Below are 23507 nucleotides of genomic sequence, written 5' to 3'. Positions count from 1 at the left end.
TTAATTTTCAAGGCAGCGGGCTATGACGTAGGTAAATGAAGCGGACACTATATCATGCTCTCATTTACTTGTGTGACAAGTTTGACATTAGATAACAATATGCAGACTATTGTTCTCATTTCGGAAACAAAGCCCACACAGTATTGTTACTATGCGTTTGCTTTGTAATATTTCATCCAACTGAATATCGCACAGGGAAATCAGATACATAAGTTTGTATGCTAGTTTCAGATTGTAAGTGTTCTTTATATGCTAGTTTCAGATTGATCACAATGAAATTCTAAGCTCAAATTATTTATTTATTTTTTAGGCCTAATATTTCTCATGATATTGATATACATATGAATTGTAATATCACAATTTACTAATATATAAAAAAAGAAGCGGCTGATTTTATCCATATGTTTAAAAACCATTAAATTTGTAATACTTAATTTTGAGTTTTTTTCTGTGAACAACAGTATACGTTCTGTCCATTGTCTTATTTTCTCTTATAATATTAGCTTGCCAATGATATGTTGTTTTTGCAATAGACCTGCCCTTTAAATGAGATCCTAAAACAAATGAAAAATCTTAATATCAAGTGATATCAAGCACAAGCTTGGTCTGTGATCATTTGGAAATCAAGTTACAGGTCACATGATTTACACGCCACCCATAAGCTGTGCTTTTTCTTGTATGATGCACCGAACTGTAAAACTTAAAAAGAATCAGATGGTGTCTGACAGGTATTGCATGCCATATTGTACAAATGCTCCATTTCAATGGAAGCCATCTGGAATTTTATAACTTCACAACTTAATAAAACCACTAGTAATCTGATATGGTGCAACAGTTCTTTTCCAGAACATCTAATCAGAAATCATCAACTATAACAATACATACCTGTAGGATATGATGTGACAAAAGTTTCCTTGTGATATATATCAACACTTCCCCAGTACAATGAAGCATCAGCTCTTCTAAGTGTTTTTTAGTAGTATCTGATAATTGAATTGGCACAAAAATCATTCCAATGTAATTATCGAAACCATTAAATATCACAATTCACTACTAAAGTATTCATTACCAAGTTTCTTTATTTTGGTTTTGGATGTGCAGTTGGTATGCAGAAAACCAACCCCCAAAATATAGCAAAATTTTTTTTAGCAGTTTTGCCCTATTTGCAGTGAAAATTTGGAAAACGACTCCTTCTCTGTACCTACTTAATCCAATGCCTACTTGATTCACAAACCATAGCAACAAAACAGACAAATATGGACAGAACAGTAAGCAGAATTTATTTATTAATTTGCATCATGTACCCATAATCACTTTACTTATATTAATGAGCTCACTTCTTCAATTCACAAATAAATAAGAGTCGTTTTGTCTTTGGTCACTTCTGTCATTATTTTGTTGCCCAAGTTATCATTAATTTGCCTATTTTTTAAATCATTCTTTACCTTCTTTACTTGCAAAGAGAGATGATTCTGGTTGTAATTCTTTCAAGAGAACTTGAAGCAGCTGTAAAGCCCTGTCAGCTTTGCTTTGAGAGAGATACACATGGCTACTAACTCTACATAATACATCCGATATGGGCTGTAGAATACTGGCTAAAACTGAGGTAGCATGGTCTGGTGGCAAGGTGAAAAGTTGATTCCTGAATAAAAGTAATAAGAAATGTATCACAACATATTATGCTTAATCTTGTTTTTTATAACCATTAACTTAACAAAAGCTTTAAAAGAATGCAACAATACTTAGTTTAAAATATAGCTTACCTACTTGAGCAAATTCAATTGGCCCACATACCGACTTCATATAATTAGGGTAGAGACTGACATTTTCCATTTTGTTAATGATAAATTCTGTATTGTTTTCCATTTTCTAAAAGTAACCATAAAAATTTATCTGCTCTAAGGAAATCTGTTTTTTTTTCTTATTAAAAAACACTCTAGAAACACTGAATCCAACATGGCTAAATACACGATATTAGTCCCAAACAGAAATGTTTGGTAGACTCATAACCGGTGCGATCTTACCTTTCCGATGTTGATTAAGATACTTCTTGCATCGATCCCGAGATCTTGGAAAAACCAATAGTCATTTTGTCCCACATAAATGAATAAATAACAAAACCCCGATCCCCGGTGGACTCACCCAAAGGTGATGTCACACCATATGATCGTCCCTTATCCGACTTGGGATCCCCTACTCGGACCAAACTTGTAGGGGTGGCGGGGTCGGGATAATCAACATCGGAAAGGTAAGATCGCACCGGTTATGAGTCTACCAAACATTTCTGTTTGGGACTAGACTCAGTACGCACGGTCGATCTTACCGTTCGATGTTGATTAAGATACTTCTTGCATCAACATCTGAAAGATCGATCTAGCAAGTAACCGGCGGATGGAGGTACAAGATTGGTCAGCATCTGATCAGGGATCGGGAGCGGATAACGATGGTTTTCGCGAGGTCAGAAAATATTTTCCCCCAACGGTCGGGAAAACAAAAAAGACCACGCGATCACAGACATAAACCTCTTTGGTGGTTAAGAATAGCGACACTGGTTCTTACCATGCTGAGTATTCTGTATAGTCTGAAAACCTGGTACCCGTACACCACCGTATTATGATCGCCCGAACAATGTCGGTAAACCTCCGCCCGTCTCTGATTACTAACGTAACGGAAGTATCGTAGAGAGAAGCGAAGGTGGCTTCCGGGACACCGCCTACTAGATCTCCTCAAGGGACAACCGAGCGGTATACCCAAGATGATGAGATAGCTTCGTGTCGAGTGGGTGTCGTGGGGCGCTTGAAACCTTCGCGATCCCCGGACCCCACCAACACCTGGACCAGCCATTGCGACAGCGGCTGGACGAAAACTCTGTAAGGGTGATGAATGCGGTCGTGAGTCCCTCGCAAGGCTTGTGTTCGGAAGAAATAGTGCTGCAGCGCCTTATCGGACACCCCAGCCTATCTTTGGCTTCAGCGAACCTTGCCCAACCCTGGGGATTGGAGAGGGGCGAATGTCGGTATGCACCGCGCGCCGTTCGTGAGTCACGAGAACAGAGCGCCCGAAACAGTGTCGCTCCAGTGTTTGTGAACACGAAGCTAACCTCGAGACCGTGTGCAACTCAGCACCGCCGTCTAAAAGCCAACGCCAAACCGGAAAGCCATCTTGAGAGTTCGTATTTAAGCGTCGCTTTTGGCGGAAGGTCAAAAGGGTGACCCTTAAAGTAATCTAAGACTGTGTTGGGATCCCTTAGGAGGATCACTTTCCTTTTTGGTAGACACTCGTTGAACATACCGTCGAGGCGTAGACTAATAAGGTAACCATCGGCTATGATAGTCGACCCGTCCCGAAACCTCGGTGAATGGAGAGGACAGCTGACTTAGAGCTGGCCCCAGTGGCCCGCTGAAGTCTTGCTTGGAACTTTTCTGTCAGAAACTCCGGAACTAGCAGCACAGAGGCTCTAGCGGGAGAGCTATTTGTCTCATTGCACCAAGCGTAGTATGGAGCCAGACTCTGGCTATACGTGCGGAGGGTAGACTTCCGTCTAGCCCGGCGATGAGAAAAACAGCTTCTGATGAAAAGTATCCCTCCGCTGCGCGTTCCCTGGTAAGGGCCATGCAGCTAACTGCAGGTGCTCTAGTGATAGACTGGGTACCTCCTCTCCGGGCATCCGGAGTAGATCTGGTACCTCGGGGAGTGCCAGCGGCCTTGCCGCTAGCAGAATGACAATGCAGTCTTCCCACCCGATCTTGGCCACCACCCTCATGAGTAGTGAGATCGGAGGGACTGCATAAGCTGTCATCCCACCCCAGTCTATGGACAGAGCGTCCACGGTGAATGCTTGGGGGTCCGCGACCCTTGAGCAGTACACCGGCAGTGGATGATTGCGATGAGATGCGAACAGATCTTTCGAGGGTGGTACATCCCTTGAAGATCGTCTGAAGCGACCTCTTGCGAACAAGGGACCATTCTGCTGGTCCCGACACCCTTCCTCGTGACAGATTGTGCGCGAGGAAGCTGGTGACGCCAGCGATGTGTATCGCTCTCATCCGTAATCTGCCTGAACTTGCACCACCCTATCAGGTGTCTGCAGGCTCAATCGTGGTGGCCCGGAGTCCCCTTGTCTGTTGGGGTAGGCTACCACGGTTGTGTTATCCGTCAGGACAACGGTATGTGATTCCACGATCACCTCCGCGTAAGCGAGGGAGGTTGATGTGAAACTCTGTCTCTATGGCCCCCATAGGCCGAGGCGGAGTTTCCGTGGATGTGGACCCCCAGCCCCGTTTTTGGCGCTATGGTGCGTCACTACGTGACATACCGGGGTGCAGGAAACCTGACACCCTGGGTCAAATTGGGCTGATGGGTCCACCACCAGAGTTCCTCTCGCGCGATCTCCGACAACGGAACCGCGGGGGATATTGGGTGACGACTGGGCCTGCAAGCAGGCTAGAAGGTGTAGTTGGGTAAGCCTAACGTAGAAACGGCAGTACAGTACGAGGTCTACCATACTGGCCATTAGGCCTACCACCTTCATCCATGCCACAGCGGGTTTTGCCGAGACTCGGCCAAGAGTCAGGCACACCGCACCATGTTAAATCACCCGCTCGGGTGAGAGCACCGCGAACCCCTCCGTGAGGTGATCTGGGCCCCTACAAATAGTGGTGTCTCGTCGGGACCACGCTGGACTTTTTGAGCTGATCAAAAATCCAGGGTCCCGCACCCTCGGACTATCAACCCCATGAGACCCGTAGTCTTCAGAGGAGTGCGTCCGTATATGAGCCAAACGTCCAGGTAGCAACTGATGTTGACACCCCTGTGCTTCAGATGCGCTGCCACCGCTCTGACCAAGAGTGTTAAACACCCTGGGAGAGATGGACAGGCGGATGGCGGTATCAAAACTGGTCATTTTGATCCTGTACCGAGAAGCGCAGGTGCCTCCGATCTTGAGAGGCGATTGGCATATGCAGATAGGCGTCCGAGAGAGCTAGCGATGCTGTTCCCATGCCCCTGATGGGGCAGGCTAGCACCGAGGCAAGAGTCCCCATTCTGAACCCCTTGGGCCTGAAGAACGGGTTCAACAGCCTGCGGTTCCGGATGGGGCTCCCGTCGCCGTCTTCCTTGGAGCCAATGGCTCCAAGATCACCCGTAGAGCGGGGGTAGACCGGGACAATCGCCCGCTTCGTGAGAAGCTGTGTGATCCCTGTCAGTAGTGCCCGGCGCTGGGGGCCGTCTGGCGGCACTACTGTGGACCTCTGAAATGTGCAGACGAATGTGGGGAGACTGGGTTGCCAGTCTGTAACCCCCACTCACCACTGACCATACCCAGGCGCTCAAAGAGATGGTTTCCCACCTCTGGGTGAAAGCCATAAGCGGTCGATCCACTGGGAGATCCCCTGTGGAAAAACCGCTGAGCCCCCAGGAATGCTCTGCCTAGCTTCCCTTGGAAGAGCGCTTGCTCTTCTTCGGGGCTTGCCAGCTGTTCCTGTGCTACCCTTGCGCCTCCCAGAAATGGGTGCTGCAGAGGTAGTGGGCTCGGGTACTGTTGGTGGTGCACGGCCTGCTGAAGTCGGAGCTCCTACCCATGGTAAGGGCAGTTTCCGACTTCTTCAGAGTGCTCCGTTGGTAGCTTCTTTGCACGGTCCTCCACCGTGGCGCAGAAGCATCCAAAGAAAAAGGACCCTGCCTTTCCATCGCGTTGAGCGATTGGAGTGGCAGGCCCCACCCCGGTGCTGAGTGGACACCCTATGGGCTAGGCCCATGGAGCTCTCGTTGAGGCTAGCGGTTAGCACCGCTAATAGGCTCACCTCGCGGAAGAGCTCAGATGTTGTCTGAGCGTGATACGCTTGACGACATCTGGGTCCCTCTCGGATCCCCTCAGGTAGGTCCCGTGGTCCTCCCGCGTTACACGCAGAGGAAGCGTGCAAGCACGCGGCGTCATAGCTCCATTGAGCTCGACAGCCCTACGATATCAACCCGTGAGGTTTGCCGGGAATGAGAGTGCAGGCGTCCCCTGTGAGGAAGCAGCAGCTGAGCATCCTACTGAAAGGATCCCTGGTCCTCCTCCATGGACTCCCCCTTAGGGGGTGTCCGGAGGAAGATCAGTGCTGTTGCTCCCCTCGCGGGCAGCGGGGAAGGAGATTGTAGTGATGTCACTACGGACTCAGCTTCCGACTCCTTTCCCTCGCCCACAGTATCCGTATCATGCTCCGATGATGACGGTAACTGAGGACGGGCATCTGAAAGCGGGTAAGAAGGCATAACCACTGTGTGGCTCGCCGACTACCTGCCAGCAGAAGAGGGAGTACTCCCGCAAGACCCTGAGGTATCCGCCATGGCACCACTGGGTCCGCATGCTCTCGCAGCCGTCGTCCTAGCGCTAGCAGCAGGGGGCCTACCCTGATCAAGATCTGGGTTAGCCCCATGCCGGCTGGCCTGGTCAACAGCTGATGTTGGTACTGCGTGGCCATCGCTAGGCGACACTTGCCACGGTGCTAGGCCGTGGAAGAAACACCCTGCGGCGGGTACCACGGGGCATACCCAGCCGGCAGCTGACCCTGAAAGGATCCGCCACCAGGGTAACCCCATGGTACTGCAGTACCAGCACCGCCTCCCCTTGTTGCCACAGAGACTGTGGCGACTAAGGCGGGTGCTGCGGTACCGGTGCGGTATCAGCGTGGGTACCGTGAGGGTTCCCAACTGTGGACCGCTGTACCCTCGCCACACTGCGTTCCCTATTTGGGGGATCAAGCTGTGTGCTGGCGTGGTACCGGCGCGGTACTAGCATGGGTACCCGTGAGGGTTCCCGGCTGTGTACCGCTGTATGCGTGGTTCCAGCGTGGTGCCCGTGAGGGCTCCGGCTGTGTACCACTGTACCCATGCCTCACTGCGTTCCCCGCAAGGGGAATCAAGCCGTGTGTATGGGTACCCTTCTATACCGGCTGTCCCTTGGCTAGAGGGAGCTTGCCTAGTACCACGGGTAGCTGAGCGTGCATACCCCCGATCAATCACCTCGCCACCTGAATAGGCAGCGTCAATCAATGGAGCTATGCCCTGTTGATTTGACAGTGATCGATCAAGAGAGGGTAATTGACCCATTGGCGATAATGGATCACCCACGCTCCGCTGGCTCTCGAGGACATAAGTGGGTTGTTGATCAGCTAGGCTGTTCAAGTTACTTACTGTACCCTCTAGAGCTTCGCCCAAGGTCGCTGTGTGTGGCGGACCACTCACGGCAGCTATGGGCGGGTGCATAGCGGCTATACCACTGAAGTCAAGCCGTGGCTCGTCTTTGTAGCTGCCACCGAATGCACGCGGGTCGCTGTCCCGTGCGCGACTGCGAGCCCAACCCCTGAATAATCGCCAGCCAGTCCCTGTGGACAGCCAGCAGCTATTCTAGGGCCCAGGGTATCACTCGGCGGTCCCGCCATGGAGCGCTGCCGTGTGACAACCCCAGTTGGTTCTGCTAAGACTACACCCACAGCGTTAGCAGCGGTATCGTCTCTGCTGAACCCATGCATGCTAGGGTTCAACCCAGGCAAGCCGGGTACCCTTGCATGCTGCCCGTCGCTGGCTACTACTGTGGCTGTTTGAGCCCGTAGATATGCCTGCAACAGGCGGGTGTCCTCCTGCTAAAAACCCGTGAGGATTTTCGCTGGGGACTGGTATCCTCCTGCTACAAAACCCGCTAGGGTTTTCGCTGGTGGTTACCGCTCTGCTGCCTGCTACTTTGCTCCGGCGTATAGTCAGTGCTTTCGCTGGCTGCTGAGCCTTTGGACGCTTAGCAGTCCCGAAGGAACCGCCTGCTTGTCCGGGGACCGGAGCCCCTTAAGCAGACCTGCCATGACCCATAGGGGCTGTCACAGCAGAATCTACCGTGTCGACTGGTATCCTCCTGCTGCAAAACCCGCTAGGGTTTTCGCTGGTGGTTACCGCTCTGCTGCCTGCTACTTTGCTCCGGCGTATAGTCAGTGTTTTCGCTGGCTGCTGAGCCTTTGGGCGCGCTAGCAGTCCCGAAGGAACCGCCTGCTTGTCCGGGGACCGGAGCCCCTTAAGCAGACCTGCCATGACCCATAGGGGCTGTCACAGCAGAATCCACCGTGTCGACCTTACCAGTGCCCTTGGTAGATTTCTTCTTCGTCTTATGGCGATGACGGAGCCTATCCCAATCGTCAAGCTGTAACTCGGAGAGTCCTAAGCAAAAGAAAGACATCTAGAAGATCGTGAGCACTCCCTGTGGGTGAAACAGAGCGGGTGTGGGTCCCGCTCCGTCACCAGGGAAGGGCAAGCCCGACAGGGCCGAGGCGAAGCGAGGAGAAAGGGGAGGGGGCACTACCCCCCCAACACGCCGACTCAAGCCCAGTAAGCAAACCTGAGCACGGAGGCTGGTCGCTAACGTTAGTGGTAAAGTAAGGACTGGCTAACTTTATTACTAAAATGTCAGACGGGTCCCTACCAATCCCCACCGTAAGAATATCTGATTAACTCGTCTTATCGGACGGTAATGAAGACATAACGATAGAGTAATCACCCTAACATAGCAACAATAACCTACCGTAGATGAAATACAATGTGTTTATGTACAAACATCTATTGTAACTTACAGGCTGCAATGGTTGTTTTACGTGGGAAACAAAATGAATGGCGTCAACGAGCGGCCATTTTGAATTGCTCGTGTGTCCCGTATACAAACGGAGGCACGATATGTAGCTAAGTTTTGGATCGTTTTTTGGCACTTTTTCGCCAGAAAATGCCGTCAAAACTATCCTCAGCGAACAATACCGGTTTGGTTTTACCTAAGGTGTGAAACTACAACCGTATATCTCGCCTTTGGTCGAGAAATTGATACACAGTGCTATGAACAATCGATAGGCACGTCTGTGTCAGTCGGAGACCAAGGAGGATAAGGGACGATCATATGGTGTGGCGTCACCTTTTGGGTGAGTCCACCGGGGATCGGGGTTTTTGTTATTTATTCATTTATGTGGGACAAAATGACTATTGGTTTTTCCGCATCTCGGGATCGATGCAAGAAGTATCTTAATCAACATCGGAAACGGTAAGATCGACCGGTGTACTGAGTCAATCCTCTTTGTAATCAATCAAAATAGTTCTTTAGAGGCCGATATAAAAACTGTGCCAAATGTAACACCTTATACCTCGGTAGTATCAAGATCCATATTTTACAGGCACTGGTGGTAAAACTATATTTATCTATTACATTTGATCTAAATTTAATTACCCCTTCTCAATTGCAACTTGATGTGCATCTACAACAATCAACACAGCTCTGGCAACTCTTTCAGCTTCGTCTAAACTGGGAAGATCCAGGTTCTCTGTTGATGAGGCTTCCTGTAACAACTCCACTATGTCCTCAGAGAGTAGAGTCTGTAGTGATGTTCCTTCTGAGTGGAATAGATTGGCATCTTTGTTGACTAAAATCCACTCACACACCTGTAATGGATGGAGACGAAATTATCAACAGTAAAAATTTCATCTGAATGGACACAGCTGCCAACAGCATGATGATTGTCCACATACAATGCCTGAGTGTGCATAATACCACTAACACAAAAGCTCATTTTTACAGTCTCTAAAGTACCCAAACTTGTTTGGTGTGGACAATTTAGATGCACATATATATATTTTTTATTCCTGTTTAATCCTTGTACACTTGTATTCCTCTTACCTGATTCCATGTAGTCTTGCCTCTCTCCAGACATTCCTTATTACTGAGTGCACTCAAGAAACTAGAGAAATGCTGCATTGATATGGCTGAGGTATCCAGCAGATTGAGTGTACTTGTCAGAAGGAATTGTTGTATGATGCTACGGTAGGCAGTATCAAATGCTATCAATCCAGTACCAAGAAACTCCCTGAAAAGAAAGAAACAGATTATTGAGATCTTCAAGAAACTAAAAAATCAAGAATAAAGATATCTACTGACAGTAGTAACTACATTTGTACCCTTTTTTAGTGTGAAATTATGTATGCAAGTTGGAACGTTATTCACATACACCGCATTATAAAAAGTTAAATGATTTTCACCTTAATGTAGGAGTTGAGCTAAATACCTATAATCCTGTATACTGTTTTTCTCAAACAATTACTATACTATATCTTGGTGTAGATTATTCATCCAGTAGTTCAAAACATTAGTTTGTAAATTAAATCTAATACTGGAACTAATTTGCAACTCACAAAGTGAGTTGCAAATTAGTTCCAGTATTAGATTTAATTTACAAACTAATAAAATTACTATACTATTTTAACTGCCAAACTTGGGGAGGTTTTGCACATTATGTTCAAAACTTGTAGGAATCAACATAAGAGGTTCTCTGTTACTACAGTCATTAAAAATGATGAAATCTTTGATCACTCTGTTATTCAACTCATGAATTACAACTGACCTTATTGATTTGATTGACTGCTGGTCCCAGGCAGGGATTCTTGGTAACTCTGATAAAGCTTCCATTGTGAATGCCAGAGCAACAGGACCACATGTCTTGTTACACACTCTCTCTAATAAATCATGTAGAAATGCTACAAAAGAAAAAGTAAACATTCAGTGTGCATAAATGGTTAGACAAGGCGGTTCTGGAAGTCTTGCCTCCTTTCACGACCACCGGCTTTTGCAATTACTTTTGGTTACAGAAGTAAAGAATAGGGACAGCTGTCCCAAATAGGTCATTCAAAGATATGGGTAATGAACACCACTCATACTAAATACTCATTTGAGATCATTTTTTTCATTTTCAGCTTATTTTGAGTTGTGGAAACCCAAATTTCATTTTATTCTTATTCTTGTTTAACTCCTGGATGATTCCCTTGGATGGTGCCAGATTATTTGTGCTAGCATAAAATTAAATCTAACATGCCAATCCCTACTCAAGCATTGTAAAAGCAGTAACTGCACCTAGGTACAAGTTTAATATGTTGTAATTTCTTCCTGCATTGGGACTATTCCAGTTGAAATCCATACACCCCTATAAAAAACATGACCTAAATCTCCCACACAGGGGGTGTAGATTTCAAATGGAGTCACCTATTCAGGTAACCCAATGTGTGGGAAGAATTAAGATGAGGGTGTATGGATTAGACTGGAATAGCCCATTATTTTGTTTAGGGTGATGGTTTACTAAAAGTTTGTGCTAACTACTTTAGATTTGTGTTACCGTCAACTAATACACTAAATCTATTGACTGAATAACAAAAGAAAACACTCTGATTGGAAACCTGATTCACAATGTCATGTGACAACTGAACGCTGACAATGTGTGATTCTATAATGGTAATTAGCTGTTAAATGTCACTCATGAAATAATAACAGTTAACCCCCTGATTTAATGGGAGATGGTGGAGATAATCCCCTTTACCTTTCACAATTGGAGCTGGTAGGACCTTAACACATCCCTGTAGGAACATCTTGAAATCAGTGACAATAGACGGACAAATCCCTATTGGAGTGCCAGGCTGACGGACAAACAATCCCTCTTCATGCAATACCTCTAGGACGGAATCTAAGACAAACTACAGAAAAAAGAAGAGTATATCTATCACATGTGTAATTATTACTGATGATCATTTAAGTCGAAAGACTTATCAGGTATAAAAATAAATAGTACCGGAAATTTATCTTGTGATTCTATAAACATTCATCAAACCCTACCCAACACAATGTTGTAAGCAAATTTCCTTCTTATTTCTTTACTTTGAGTTTCTAGATCCTCCCATGATATTGGTATTGATATTGGTGACCCTGCAAATAAATTAGACAAGGTAACCTTGCTTTAAACCCCCATGTTAAATTGTCAAATGGTGAATCATGTGTCAATAGAAATTTGTATCACATCCAGGGTTCCCGTTAAGGGTTTTAAAATGTGCGTCATGTGTGACGCAAGTTTGCTGACAAGATTGAAAAACTTGCGTCCAGACAGATTTTTGTAAGTCCATCTGAAATTCACGATCAATCATACCGGGAAACGCAACGGCAACCCCTCGTTGCTAACACACGTACCCCGGGTCTACCTCATCAAATGTTGATTGCTAAAATAAAATTTTCGCTGTGATATTCCACCTCCAGTCGCAATGATAATTTTTCTCATTTCTGCATCAGTTTTGTCCGAAACAGCTGCAAAAACATGCATAAAGTCTGTCAATCTTTAGCAAATTTTCGTACTTTTACTTCCGGTTTTACTTTTACTTGATCCACGTGTTGTTGATGATGCTATAAAAGCTAAAACACGTGCTGCCACAAATAATACAAAAAAAGGTTATCATTTGGATTTTGTCTTTAAAATTGCTTTTATTCATTGTAACAATAATACTAATAAAGGAAACGTAGATTATTTATGAAAAAATAAACTTAAAATATTAAAAACTGAATATTGTCAGGTTGTGATAAATAACTAAATAAACATTAACTGCACGTCGTCAGTTCAGCATGCTTTGTAAACAAACAATTGCATGGGACTTTCCCCATCAAACAGCGATCGCGACGGAAAGCATGCAAAAGTGCACGATTTCCTGACGTTGCATTTACAAATATTGCAGAATTTACTTCAATTCTTAGCAGGTTGGTCAAAATTTTGGGGCTTTTATTATCGTAAAAATAAAACAATTTCTTATTTTTATCATCAATTAATGATTAAATTTCGAAGTTTTGTCTGCGTCCACATGGACGCAAAATACTTGATTAGCCATGTGAACTTGCGTCCAAATTTGTAAAATACGCGTCTGGACGCAATGACGCACACTAACGGGAAGCCTGATCACATCCAATTGACTGATTGAGAATTGATCCTGTACATCACACTAATTCATAATGGGGCACTTAACACTCTCTACACAGGTGTCAACTGTATACGCCAAGTTTCAGATTTTCTTTTAAAATTCAAAAATTTCACAATTTACATATAGCTGTAGAATTGCACTAACCCAGAAAAGATATCTTACCATTCCCAGAATCATTTGCAACATGAAACATCACCTCATTACACCAAATGATACACCCATATTACTTTGTTGTACAAGTTACCTTTGTTTTCATTTTGAGAATAGACTGACTAAGCATGGGTCAATACTCAACAATCAAGAAATAAACAAATTTTGCAACATGTATATCCTCTGTTCACTGAGGGTTTTTTGTCACTATCAACCCATGTTGCACTAGATAAATCAGTACCAAAATTGAAATGAAAGAAATGCATTGTGGGAAGTGTGAGATATGATCTGTGGCAATAACCTACCTGTACACCACCCTGGTTCATAATAGGGCATTTAGTGAGATCTAGCTGTAGAAACTCACTGACACCCCACTCCACCACAGTCTTAGTCTCATGAACAAAACTACGTTGAAATATCACAGTCAACCATGAGGAATGTAGTAATGGTGCATCTGGTAAAAATAAAAACAAAACCAATACTGTAATAAGCAAGATTCCATTTTTATATGGGAGGTAACTACTTGTTCCATTGATGAATGATGGTGTGATATAAGAAAAGATTAAAATGCTGTGGAGCAACTCCATTAAGAAATTGGCAATTTATGAGCACAAGGTAAACATTTTATTGATTCAATCTAATAGAGAAGTAATTCATTGGTAGAGTACCAGCGCAGTCACCTTCGGAGCCTTATTTCACCCTTATACAGATGGAGTCTCCATTATAATGCCTCTTTGAATATGTCTTGGGAAGTAAATAATATAATATTTATATTTTTAATTATTGTGCCTTGGATGAAACTCGTATAAAATCTGATGGTTTTGCCATTAAGCCGCTCTGTATTTTTCTCATGGTTGGATTATGCAGTTCTCCGTTTCCTTTTGAGTTCTCTTCTGTGCCTCCGGCTGCGGAGCACTGCATGATCTGACTTTTGGAATCATTTTGCTTTTGATTTGATTCTTGTTTTTAACTTATTTAATTTTGTTAATGCATTGTTGTTGCAATATTGTGTATGTGTAATAGTATGTTTAAGTTAGGCTATAAATTTTTTGTTCCCTAGGTTTTATGTTTTGTAAAGCGCCCAGAGGCTTTTTGCGTTGGGCGCTATATTAAATCTCTCATTATTATTATTAAATTAAATTATGGGGCTACAATGGGCAAACTTGAAAAGGATTAAAAAGGACCATGCTAAATGATTACCCACTAAGTGGTTGTGTGTGATTTCTTACCTCCTTGATTTGTTGTTGCTGCCTTAATCAGTTTACTCAAACGTGGCATCACTGGTTTCACTACATGCACCTGAAATGAAACACAGTTAAACAGTGTAAATATTAAAGGGGTGTAAATTAACAGTTATTTGTCTAAATGGACCACAATCCGGTCAGTTATTCTGAAATTTTGTAAGACATTTTGGAATGTGTAGTCTGCAGTTGACACCCATTTGGAGAAGATTAAAACACTGTTAGAATGTGAACATGTTGCTTCCACATACCCAGTACATGTACTTGCATTTCTAGTTGGTTAAAATTTCACCATGATTAAGGTTCATGTGTAGCTGCAATACAACTTCTTGGTAATAATTTTTAACAGACCATTTCAGCAATTTCCAAAACCCTTTGGAAAAGAAACCCAAACATTCATAGCCAAGTCTTCGCATAACAACTTTGCATTAACAAGGTACATTGATGACATAGTTTGGTTTTCTTTGTAAAAGCTTTCAGGAATTACAGAAATAGTCAAACGTCTTTGTCTTACCTGAACTTCTTGTAATGTTTCATAGAGCAAGAAGAAATCAGCCCAGACTCCCAGCAGCTGCTTACTCTTCTTCATTTTCCAAGAAAACAAGAAATTCAAGTCATCTTCACCTTTGACCTCAACATCACACCCTAATGATGAAAACAAATCTACAGCACGCTTAAGAAGGAATAAGGATTGTTTGCGGGCAAGAGGATCTGTGTGCACAAGTCCTGACTGTACCATAATCCAAAACTCTATCCGTGAACCAATGGAAAAGTCCTGTGTGTCTTGCTGTGTGCTGCCATATGGCAGAAAGTAATTAACTAAACCGCACAAAGCAATGAAGACATTTGTGTTAATCTCTTTGGCATTGTGTTTATGAATGGCACAAATTATTTTCCAAACTTGATTACATCTCATATTCTGAAGATTTGGCTCAGTTTGAAGAATTTTTGGAAGGATCACACCTGTTAGTCTTGTGCATACATTAGTTTGACTAGTCTCAATGATACTAAGTACAGAATCAAAACATGTCTGTATCCATTCAGAGTTGAGACTCCCTAGATTGGCTTGTCTGTCAAATACATTATTGATGATTGTCATTGCAGTATGGATACTGAGATGCTTGTCGAATGTTATCTGTGCACCTGTTCCTCCTGATATCAGATATGTCTCTTCCTTGTATGCTGAAAATGCATTTATACACTCACTTTGCAGTCTTGCACTGACACAGTCTGGGTCATGTCTGGCTGTCTTAATTACAATGCATAGTGATAGCAATTGACATACAGATTGATACAGTTGCGAGTCTAATCCTAGGTGTTGACTTTGTGATCCAAATACAGCGCCCTCTATGCTAGGTAACATTGCAAAGCAAACATTATCCACAATGCACTGTAACTCTTCTTCTTTAGGGGCATCTGATGAAATTCCTGACAGAACTTCACATAAGACATCCACCATTTCCAGAATGGTACTCTTGTCCAGGCGGTCATATTGTCCTTCTGTTTTTTCCCAAGCTGTAATGACATTACTAGTGACCCCTTGCAGAATGTCATGTATGCTCAATGCTGTGGTTTTGCTCAAGATGTGGAAGATTTTGGATGCCATTTTCTTTAGCTGACAACCTATTGATACAAACAAAAGTAAGCAATTAAAATATTTCCAAGTAAACTTTAAAACATAATTTCACATACAAGGAAGGGGAAAGGCGAGAATTTTTTGGCCAGCCATTTTGAAATTTGCCTCCTCTGGGAACAGATAATTATATTGTGCAGCCCCTAACAAAGGCTATGTTTCACACTGCACAATGGCCAGTTTGGTAATGCACAATTTTATATTTAAAACATGTAATCAGAACCTTCGAGTGAAAATTAAGAGTAAGATGTACTGGGACATTCACTATCAGTAGCTTGAACATCTAAACTTGTAACAAGGTGCTAGGATTCCTCAAAAGGAACTCTAATTAAGAAAGATGAAAGACAGAGCCTTGACAAAAGTTGGTGAGACTATTACTGGATACAATCCTGGATGTTCATGGCACCCTGATAAGAAGGAGGATATTGTAGCCAATGTGTTCAGAGGAAGACAGTAAGATTCTGTCAGAATGACAACAAACAGCTATATATAGCATCTCAGAAATGATCAGTGAGCCGGGATGGGAAAGGATAGCAAGACAGAAGAAGGACACCAGACTCCAGCTTACAATGTACATGATTCTCAATGGGAAAGTAGGGATCAAAGCAGATCAAGGATATTACATGTTTTGTAAATCATGCTGGGCAGTAGCAGCAAAAGACAAGGGGAAACGACATAAGGCTGGGAGTAATACCCAGGAAATTTTGTTGCTTGTTGACCTTTCAGGAATACTCAAATGCATTCAACAAAAGCATGATTGCAATCTACCACGACAGTTCGTCTCACACACATAAAAAAAATGCACTACGATCAAATACATGTAGGTTGATGACAACATTTGATTGAATGGACTGCACTGCGCCATGATTACGGTGAAGGACACCGGTTCAAATCCTTTGTTTGGAGCCAATCGATGAAAACATGTAGGGCCTCTTTTAAAAATTAGGGTACCCTATTGAAAGATAAAAAAAAATTAGGGTACCCGAGCAAAAAATTACCCTAAATTCCCTACTCAAAAAGGATGTACACAAATACAGCTTCTTCCATAGGATATGGTGACAGGCTGGAATGACGAGATGACTGCGTCACAGCGACTGGCAGGGAAACATTCAAGAAGAAACTCATCCATGACTCAACCAGATACAGAACTAATTTTAAAATATTGGGGTCATTCCATGCCAAATCAACTAATTTTCTGAAAAGTTCCCATGAGGCCCTCAGATTTTGATGAAAGTCCATAAGAATTTATCTTTAGGGGGCACAATAAACCCACACACAAATTGGGCAGTTCGTAACCGCAAGATCCCCCAGTCGATGCGCTGTACCTAAATGTTCAGAAAATGGAAAGTAAAGAAATGACCTATATTGTGTTCTGTGGTGCTTAATTATTTTCATATCAAGCTTTGTGCTTGATTGGACCAATTTTGAAATTTGACCTTTGATCCCTAAACTTTGACCTTTGGGGTCATAAATATTTTAAACATGTTAAGAAAGTCGTAAGGATCATTCCTGTTTAATTTGAGATCGACTGGGCTGATTTTAAAATTTGACCTTTGACCACCGCTACACTTTGAACTTTGGGGTCATAAATGTTTTTAACATGTTAAAAATGTCATAAGGTTCATTCCTGTTGAATTTGAGCTCGATTGGACCAATTTTGATATTTAACCTTTGACCCCTAAACTTTGACCTTTCGCCCGGGTCATAAATATTTTAAACATGCTGAATGTTATAAGGATCATTCCTGTTAAATTTGAGGTCGATTGGACCAATATTGAAATTTGACCTTTGACCCCTCTAACCTTTAGGTTCATAAATATTTCAAACATGTTAAGAAAGTCGTAAGGATCATTCCTGCATGCTGAATTTAAGCTCGATTGGGCCAATTTTAAAATTTGAACTTTGACCCGAAACTGAGACCTTTGGGGTCTTGTTTTTAACATGTTTAGAATGTTGTAACCTTTATCATTCTTGTTGAATTTAAGCTTGATTCATGAAGGACCAATTTTGAAATTTGACCTTTGACCCCTAAACTTTGACCTTAGGGAGCGCAACACTAGATCAGCGTCCCATAGGATAACGTGTGATTTCGGCCTACTTCAAGCGCCATTCCTGGCGTCCCTGCATGCAATACTTGGAAAAATAAATTTGGTATCAAATTAAAGCTCAGCTGTTTCTGATGTAGATTTCAAAACTTTTGTCGGCATATATCGATGACCGTTGACTTTTTTCACTATTTCGCGGTGCAAGAAATAAGGGCAAAAATATGCTAAATTCACCACTCACATTTCAAAATCGGAAGTTGTCCTAATCCGCCACAGAGCATGGCTTTTGAGATAAAATGTCTGTTTTTCTGCATGATATCATTTTAAAAGACACTTGTTGAATTCATATGAGCAGTATGAGCTGATATTAAATGATTAAAAAGTGAACATGTCGGTAGATATGGTCGATACAATCTCATATTTACTGGACTATATTAGTTCGTACATTAAAATTCGTAGTGATTTAGTGTTGCACCCTCTTTAGGGTCATAAATCAAAAGACAGATAAACAGATTAGTTCGACTAATTCTGACTAGACAGAAAATGCCGTACGTATGTAGTATGTACTGCGTGCGGATGCGCAGGTCGTCAATGATCACGGCGCAATTTAGTCTTTTTATCTGTCTTTCAATATCAATATTTTAAGAATGTTTATGTTTTCAATAAATTTACAGGCGTCCAAGTTTTCACTAGTCAGTTTCACTTATTTCAGTATAAACTGAGCTCAAAAAGAAACTTATAATATTTCACAAGGTCATATCTTGAAATCCTGTCCATCAAATTGAACCAAAATTACATCCAGATTTACTTCAATACTCTACTCTAAACACATGTCAGTAACCAAGCAGAACTTTATCCAACTGACACAACAGCAAAATGCACATGACATGGGACAGCTTCCTGGACCACATTCACAGCCCAGCCCTGTTTCATGAAAAAAGTGTATGAAAAGCAGAAAGCAGCACCGTTTTATCATAGGCGTAGATCCCGGGGGGGGATGGGATTTATCCCCCCCAATATTTTACCAGGGGGGGTGCTCCATACAATCATCCCCCCCCCAATGTTGACGCCTGAATATAGGTTTCTGACCAAATTTATCTCACATTTGCCCATTTTAGCCCCAAAAGTGCAAATCTCAACTTTTGCACCATATTTCATCAGTTTAGCTTCAAAATAGCAAAATTTTTCGCGCGCTTTGCGCGCATTTGTAACATCAGCTTATTCTGTCGCCAAAAGGTGCTGGATTCACTATTCTTCAAGAATTTTTTTTAACATCATCCCCCCCAATGCAATGTCAAAAAGAAATCTACGCCACTGGTTTTATCATCTGTGCAAGGATCTTGTGTGCATTCTCACAGATTTTTTGTCCTGGGTGCCAAATGTTGGGCTGTGAAAGTGAAGGAAGTCCAGGGAGCTGTCCCATGACAGCGCATTTTGCTGTTGTGTCAGTTGGACAACTGCTTGGTAATACTGACATGTGTTTTGAGTAGAGTATTAAGGTAATCCTGTGTGTAATTTTGGGTCATTTTGATTGACAGTATTTTAAGATATGACCTTGTGATTCACAAGTTATAAAAAATTATAAGTTTCTTTTTGAGCTCAGTTTATATTGATCACTTTCATAGGCCTACATCATGTACATAATGTAGGGAGTCCAGTAGTTTCCCGATTTCCGAATTTGTATCTGGAAGCACGTAAAACACCCAAGAATTGTCGTATGTTTTAAACATGATCTTTATGTTCAAATGGAAAAATAAATTATGATTTGAAGAGATTAAAGATTAATCTTTCTAACTGTATGATGTTTTTTCCAAAAAAAGTCCGTATAATCCTAGATCAATGCGATAAATACGGGGTACCTTCAGAGCAACAGATTAGCAGTAGACACATTCGCCGCCATCTTGTCACATGAGCTTCCGGATGTGACAGAGTTTTTGGATCACATCTCATTAACCCCTGACCTAGTACAAAATCTGAGATTATTATGGGATAGACAAAAGAATTCCCCATCCGCAATAATAAACAAATGCCCGTTGATAAAGCATGAACGGTAGTCAAAAGCAATTTCTGAGGCACCAAAATCAAGGTAATTTTTCCCGATTTTTCTTGTCAAAAGCCTTATAATTCGGTTATAAAGAGTCCATGAAACCTATATGAAACTGGTATTAGATTAAATTATAGACTTTCAAGAAGCAGTTGGCCAAGTTGCAGAGCAATCGGAGGTTGCGGTAAAATGCGAACCATGATTTTGTACGGGAGGTACTGTGGTAACATGCTGAACGGGGAGTGTAGCGGTGTGTTAGCGGTGCATGCCATGTGCCTTGTCGGGTTGACGCCGGGTGGTAGATGTAGCGCATTATCGGGTCTTGAGGGCAAGGATAAAAATGAAGAAGGCACACTTAATACAAGTGATATTATTTTTGTTACTTCTTTTAATCATTTCTATGATACTTAAAGAATCTGTGTAATATTTTTTAAAAAAATTTTCACTTCCTTTGTATTTTTTTTTTCAATTCTGAAGTTGAGTAGTGCAGTGTCAGATGAGCTTCATAAACTAAAGACAAGAACATTTTGCATGAGGGCTTCAGAGAAATATGAGAAAAAACCACTTCAATGAATTGATATTATTTATGTTACTACTTTTTTAAATCAACTCCAGTATTTTAAGAATCTCTGTTCTTAACTTGTTATAAAAATGTTTGCTTTTATTTCCGCATAGGCCCGAAGTTTGGGGTGACTTGAGAAAAAAATAAAACACACACAACTGCACTTCATACTATGTAATCATATGTTGTTACTTTTTTATTCAATAATTGTCAATATGATATTACAATACTATTACTAGTTGTCTTTTTTAACTCCCTTTCCAAATTTTATTAGATTTCAAATTAATTTTGAGACAGTAATCGACATAATAATTGCACACATTCCAGTTGGTCGCGGCGACAGACACAAAACCTGTACGCACACAACTTTAATTGACCATAACTACACTATACTTCAAGCTACTGAGCTGATTTAAAGACTGTTGGTTTTCTCTTTAAATTCTCTTTCCAGTGATACCAAACTTGATAAGGTTCGCTTAAAAAAGGCAAAAAGTGCCGGACTCCCTACATAATGTACATGATCATCATCATGATAATTATAAACTATTTTAAAATCAAACTGTTTTGACATACGCTTGAATTGAAACAACAACACAACTATACCATTGTCTCACCTGCTGATCAGTCTGTTGTACTCAAACTTTCTTGTTATTTTGTAATTTTGTACTTCAAAGTCTGTGTCCAATCCCCGGGGTCCAATCTTCATCATCTGCATGCATCCATTCAAATGGATCGTCACGTGTACTTTTTGTTTTTCTTTTCCTTTCTAGAAACACCATCCAGACATATTTCTTTAAATTCTTTTTAAAATGTGTCAACTCTTTTTACAACTCTTTAATTGAATTCGGGAATCTTACAGTAATATACTTATTTACATGTTAAGTGATCAATTTTTCATTTCAGACAGGAAAGTATTATTCATTTTAGGTAAATTGTCCTATTCTTTTAAAAACACATTCAGGGCGGTCACTTCCGGGTTGTCAGAGACCGTGTCGTCGGCTTCAAAACAGGCTTATAAATTCGTCTTTTGTGGATGAATGTTCTCTCCAGTTGTTGCTTCTAAAATAAATTAATCGTTCATCTCTTTATAGGGATCTGACAAATCACAATGGTAAGGAAGAGTTTGATTTAATTAATTTCCTGATTGAGTTTACGTTTACTGAATATGTAAGCTTACAATCCCATGTTATTATTCACATTATGTTTTTTAATATCAAATATGCTGTGTATAGTCAAATGCAGCAAACCTTTGACGAGCGCGACTACCGCGATGTTGCAAATTCGGCGCTAACAACGCACAGTTCATTCATGAATTTCCACTCAGCAACAACATATCGCCTTAGCAGCCAATCAGAGACAAGTGCGTGCAACGCAGTAAATATGCGATGTATCCTTACAATACGCGCTCGTCAAAGGTTTACTGCATTTTAGTATAGTGCCATAATTGGTAGTGTCAGTATTCATCATGGTTGCCAAATTCTGCCACCGTAAATTAAAATCGCAGGCTGAATCCTGTTAGTGTTACTATAATTGAAGACAGAATTTAAAAAAGACTATAGTTTGCGTATAAAACTATGACATTCTCAGTTATCATTCTGTCATTGAACCAGACCGAAAATGCCGTGCTGCGCAGGTCAGCAACCAATCACATTGCGCCTTTGCCTCAGTAAAACGCAAATTAGAGGAAACAAAGCACAACAAATACCTAGGTATCCACATTGAAAAAGATCTCTGATGGAACAAGCAGACTCATTATGCTGCTGGCAGAGGTATTGGCGTCCTAAATTTCCATCATTGCTCTAAGCTTCCTCCGTCAAAGAGAAGTTGTATTGTACTTTGATGCGTCCTCACCTGGAGTACGCTGCAGCATCGTGGGATCCCTACACATATAAAAACATCGCCTACTTGGAAAGAGTGCAGCGACAAGCCGCCCGTTTTGTTACCAACACTTGTCTTGTATTGTCTTGTACGTTACTACTCAACGCTCCAGTTGAAACTAATCAAGTTGGAGCCACTTCTTCTTCTTCTTCTTTCTGGATACTCTCCAACATTCCACAAGGAATCACACGAAGAGGGTGTGAGTGCGCAATGCTGTGCTGCTAATTAGTCTCTGATATTATTATTTGTGTCTTGGTACTTGTAGTATTCTGAAGTGCTTGATTTGAATTGGTTGGGTTCTTCAATTGAATGGAAATCAGGCGGAAGTGAGTTCCAATCCTGCACTTGCACTAATGCCAGAGATACCCAGCTGCTCAACACTCTTCAATGGGAGCCCCTGAAGACCAGACGTGAAGCACACAGATTAACATCATTTTACAAAATACAAAATGATCTTCTGGACATAGACTACCAAAAATTCACTGAACCAAAATCAGACCGTTGCAGAAGAGGCCACTCAAACCAGTTTTTAATCCCGACTCGAACTACCGATGATGTGTATGCGAACTCATTTTTTCCGCACACCATTAAGACATGGAACAAGCTTCAGCAGTCAACTGTTGCGCAACCAGTTTCAAGTTCAAGTCATCTCTCCTGCAAGACCCATGCTGGCCATGTAGTTCCAAACAAAAACTAATCCACCCTCGCGAGCCTCCAGTTTAAACTTCTTCAAGGAGATTTTTGGAGGTTACCAATACCAAGTACCAAGTAGTCTTTTTATGAATTCGGTTTTCAATTATAAATTTGCGTACATATGGGCTACATAAAGGCTTGTGTAAAGTTAATTGCGCTGAGCATACGCACACACATGACACAACGTCATCATCCCTATATCTTTGTGTCAAAAATTGCCATAATATTATGTTATACGGTGAATCCACTCTTTCTTCAAAGCTATGCATGGCGATTTTGTTCGAGATATGCAGAGCGACTCAGGCTACAAGATATAAGATACCACAGCGTTTCCATTCATACACGTTTATACGATCTGCGTATGCTCAGAACCCCATATGGCATTGCCATTACAAGAAAATTCGATATGTTGTCAGGTAAAATGCAGGTTTTGTTTTCAATACACTAACTGGAAATTCAATACACTCAGCTGCGA

The 23507-nt window shown here is 42.1% G+C and overlaps 1 protein-coding gene across 1 annotated transcript in view; it reads right to left on the bottom strand.

Moving 5' to 3' along the window:
- Positions 1-21183, bottom strand: part of LOC140151721 (probable methyltransferase TARBP1) — a 47347-nt gene extending 26164 nt beyond the window's left edge. Inside the window, exons 1-10 of the mRNA XM_072174059.1 lie at positions 21076-21183; positions 14692-15800; positions 14166-14235; positions 13242-13390; positions 11370-11523; positions 10404-10536; positions 9683-9869; positions 9236-9447; positions 1446-1642; positions 886-983 (exon numbers count right to left, since the gene is read on the bottom strand). Of these exons, the coding sequence (XP_072030160.1) occupies positions 886-983; positions 1446-1642; positions 9236-9447; positions 9683-9869; positions 10404-10536; positions 11370-11523; positions 13242-13390; positions 14166-14235; positions 14692-15783 (2292 nt within the window). The 5' untranslated portion in view covers positions 15784-15800; positions 21076-21183. The remainder of the gene's footprint in view (positions 1-885; positions 984-1445; positions 1643-9235; positions 9448-9682; positions 9870-10403; positions 10537-11369; positions 11524-13241; positions 13391-14165; positions 14236-14691; positions 15801-21075) is intronic.
- Between the last annotated feature and the right edge of the window lie 2324 nt (positions 21184-23507).

The sequence above is a fragment of the Amphiura filiformis genome, chromosome 5 (assembly GCF_039555335.1).
Source record: "Amphiura filiformis chromosome 5, Afil_fr2py, whole genome shotgun sequence".
NCBI classification, from domain to species: domain Eukaryota; kingdom Metazoa; phylum Echinodermata; class Ophiuroidea; order Amphilepidida; family Amphiuridae; genus Amphiura; species Amphiura filiformis.
Note: the sequence above shows the minus strand (reverse complement) of the source record. Positions and strands in the feature narration are given on the sequence as shown.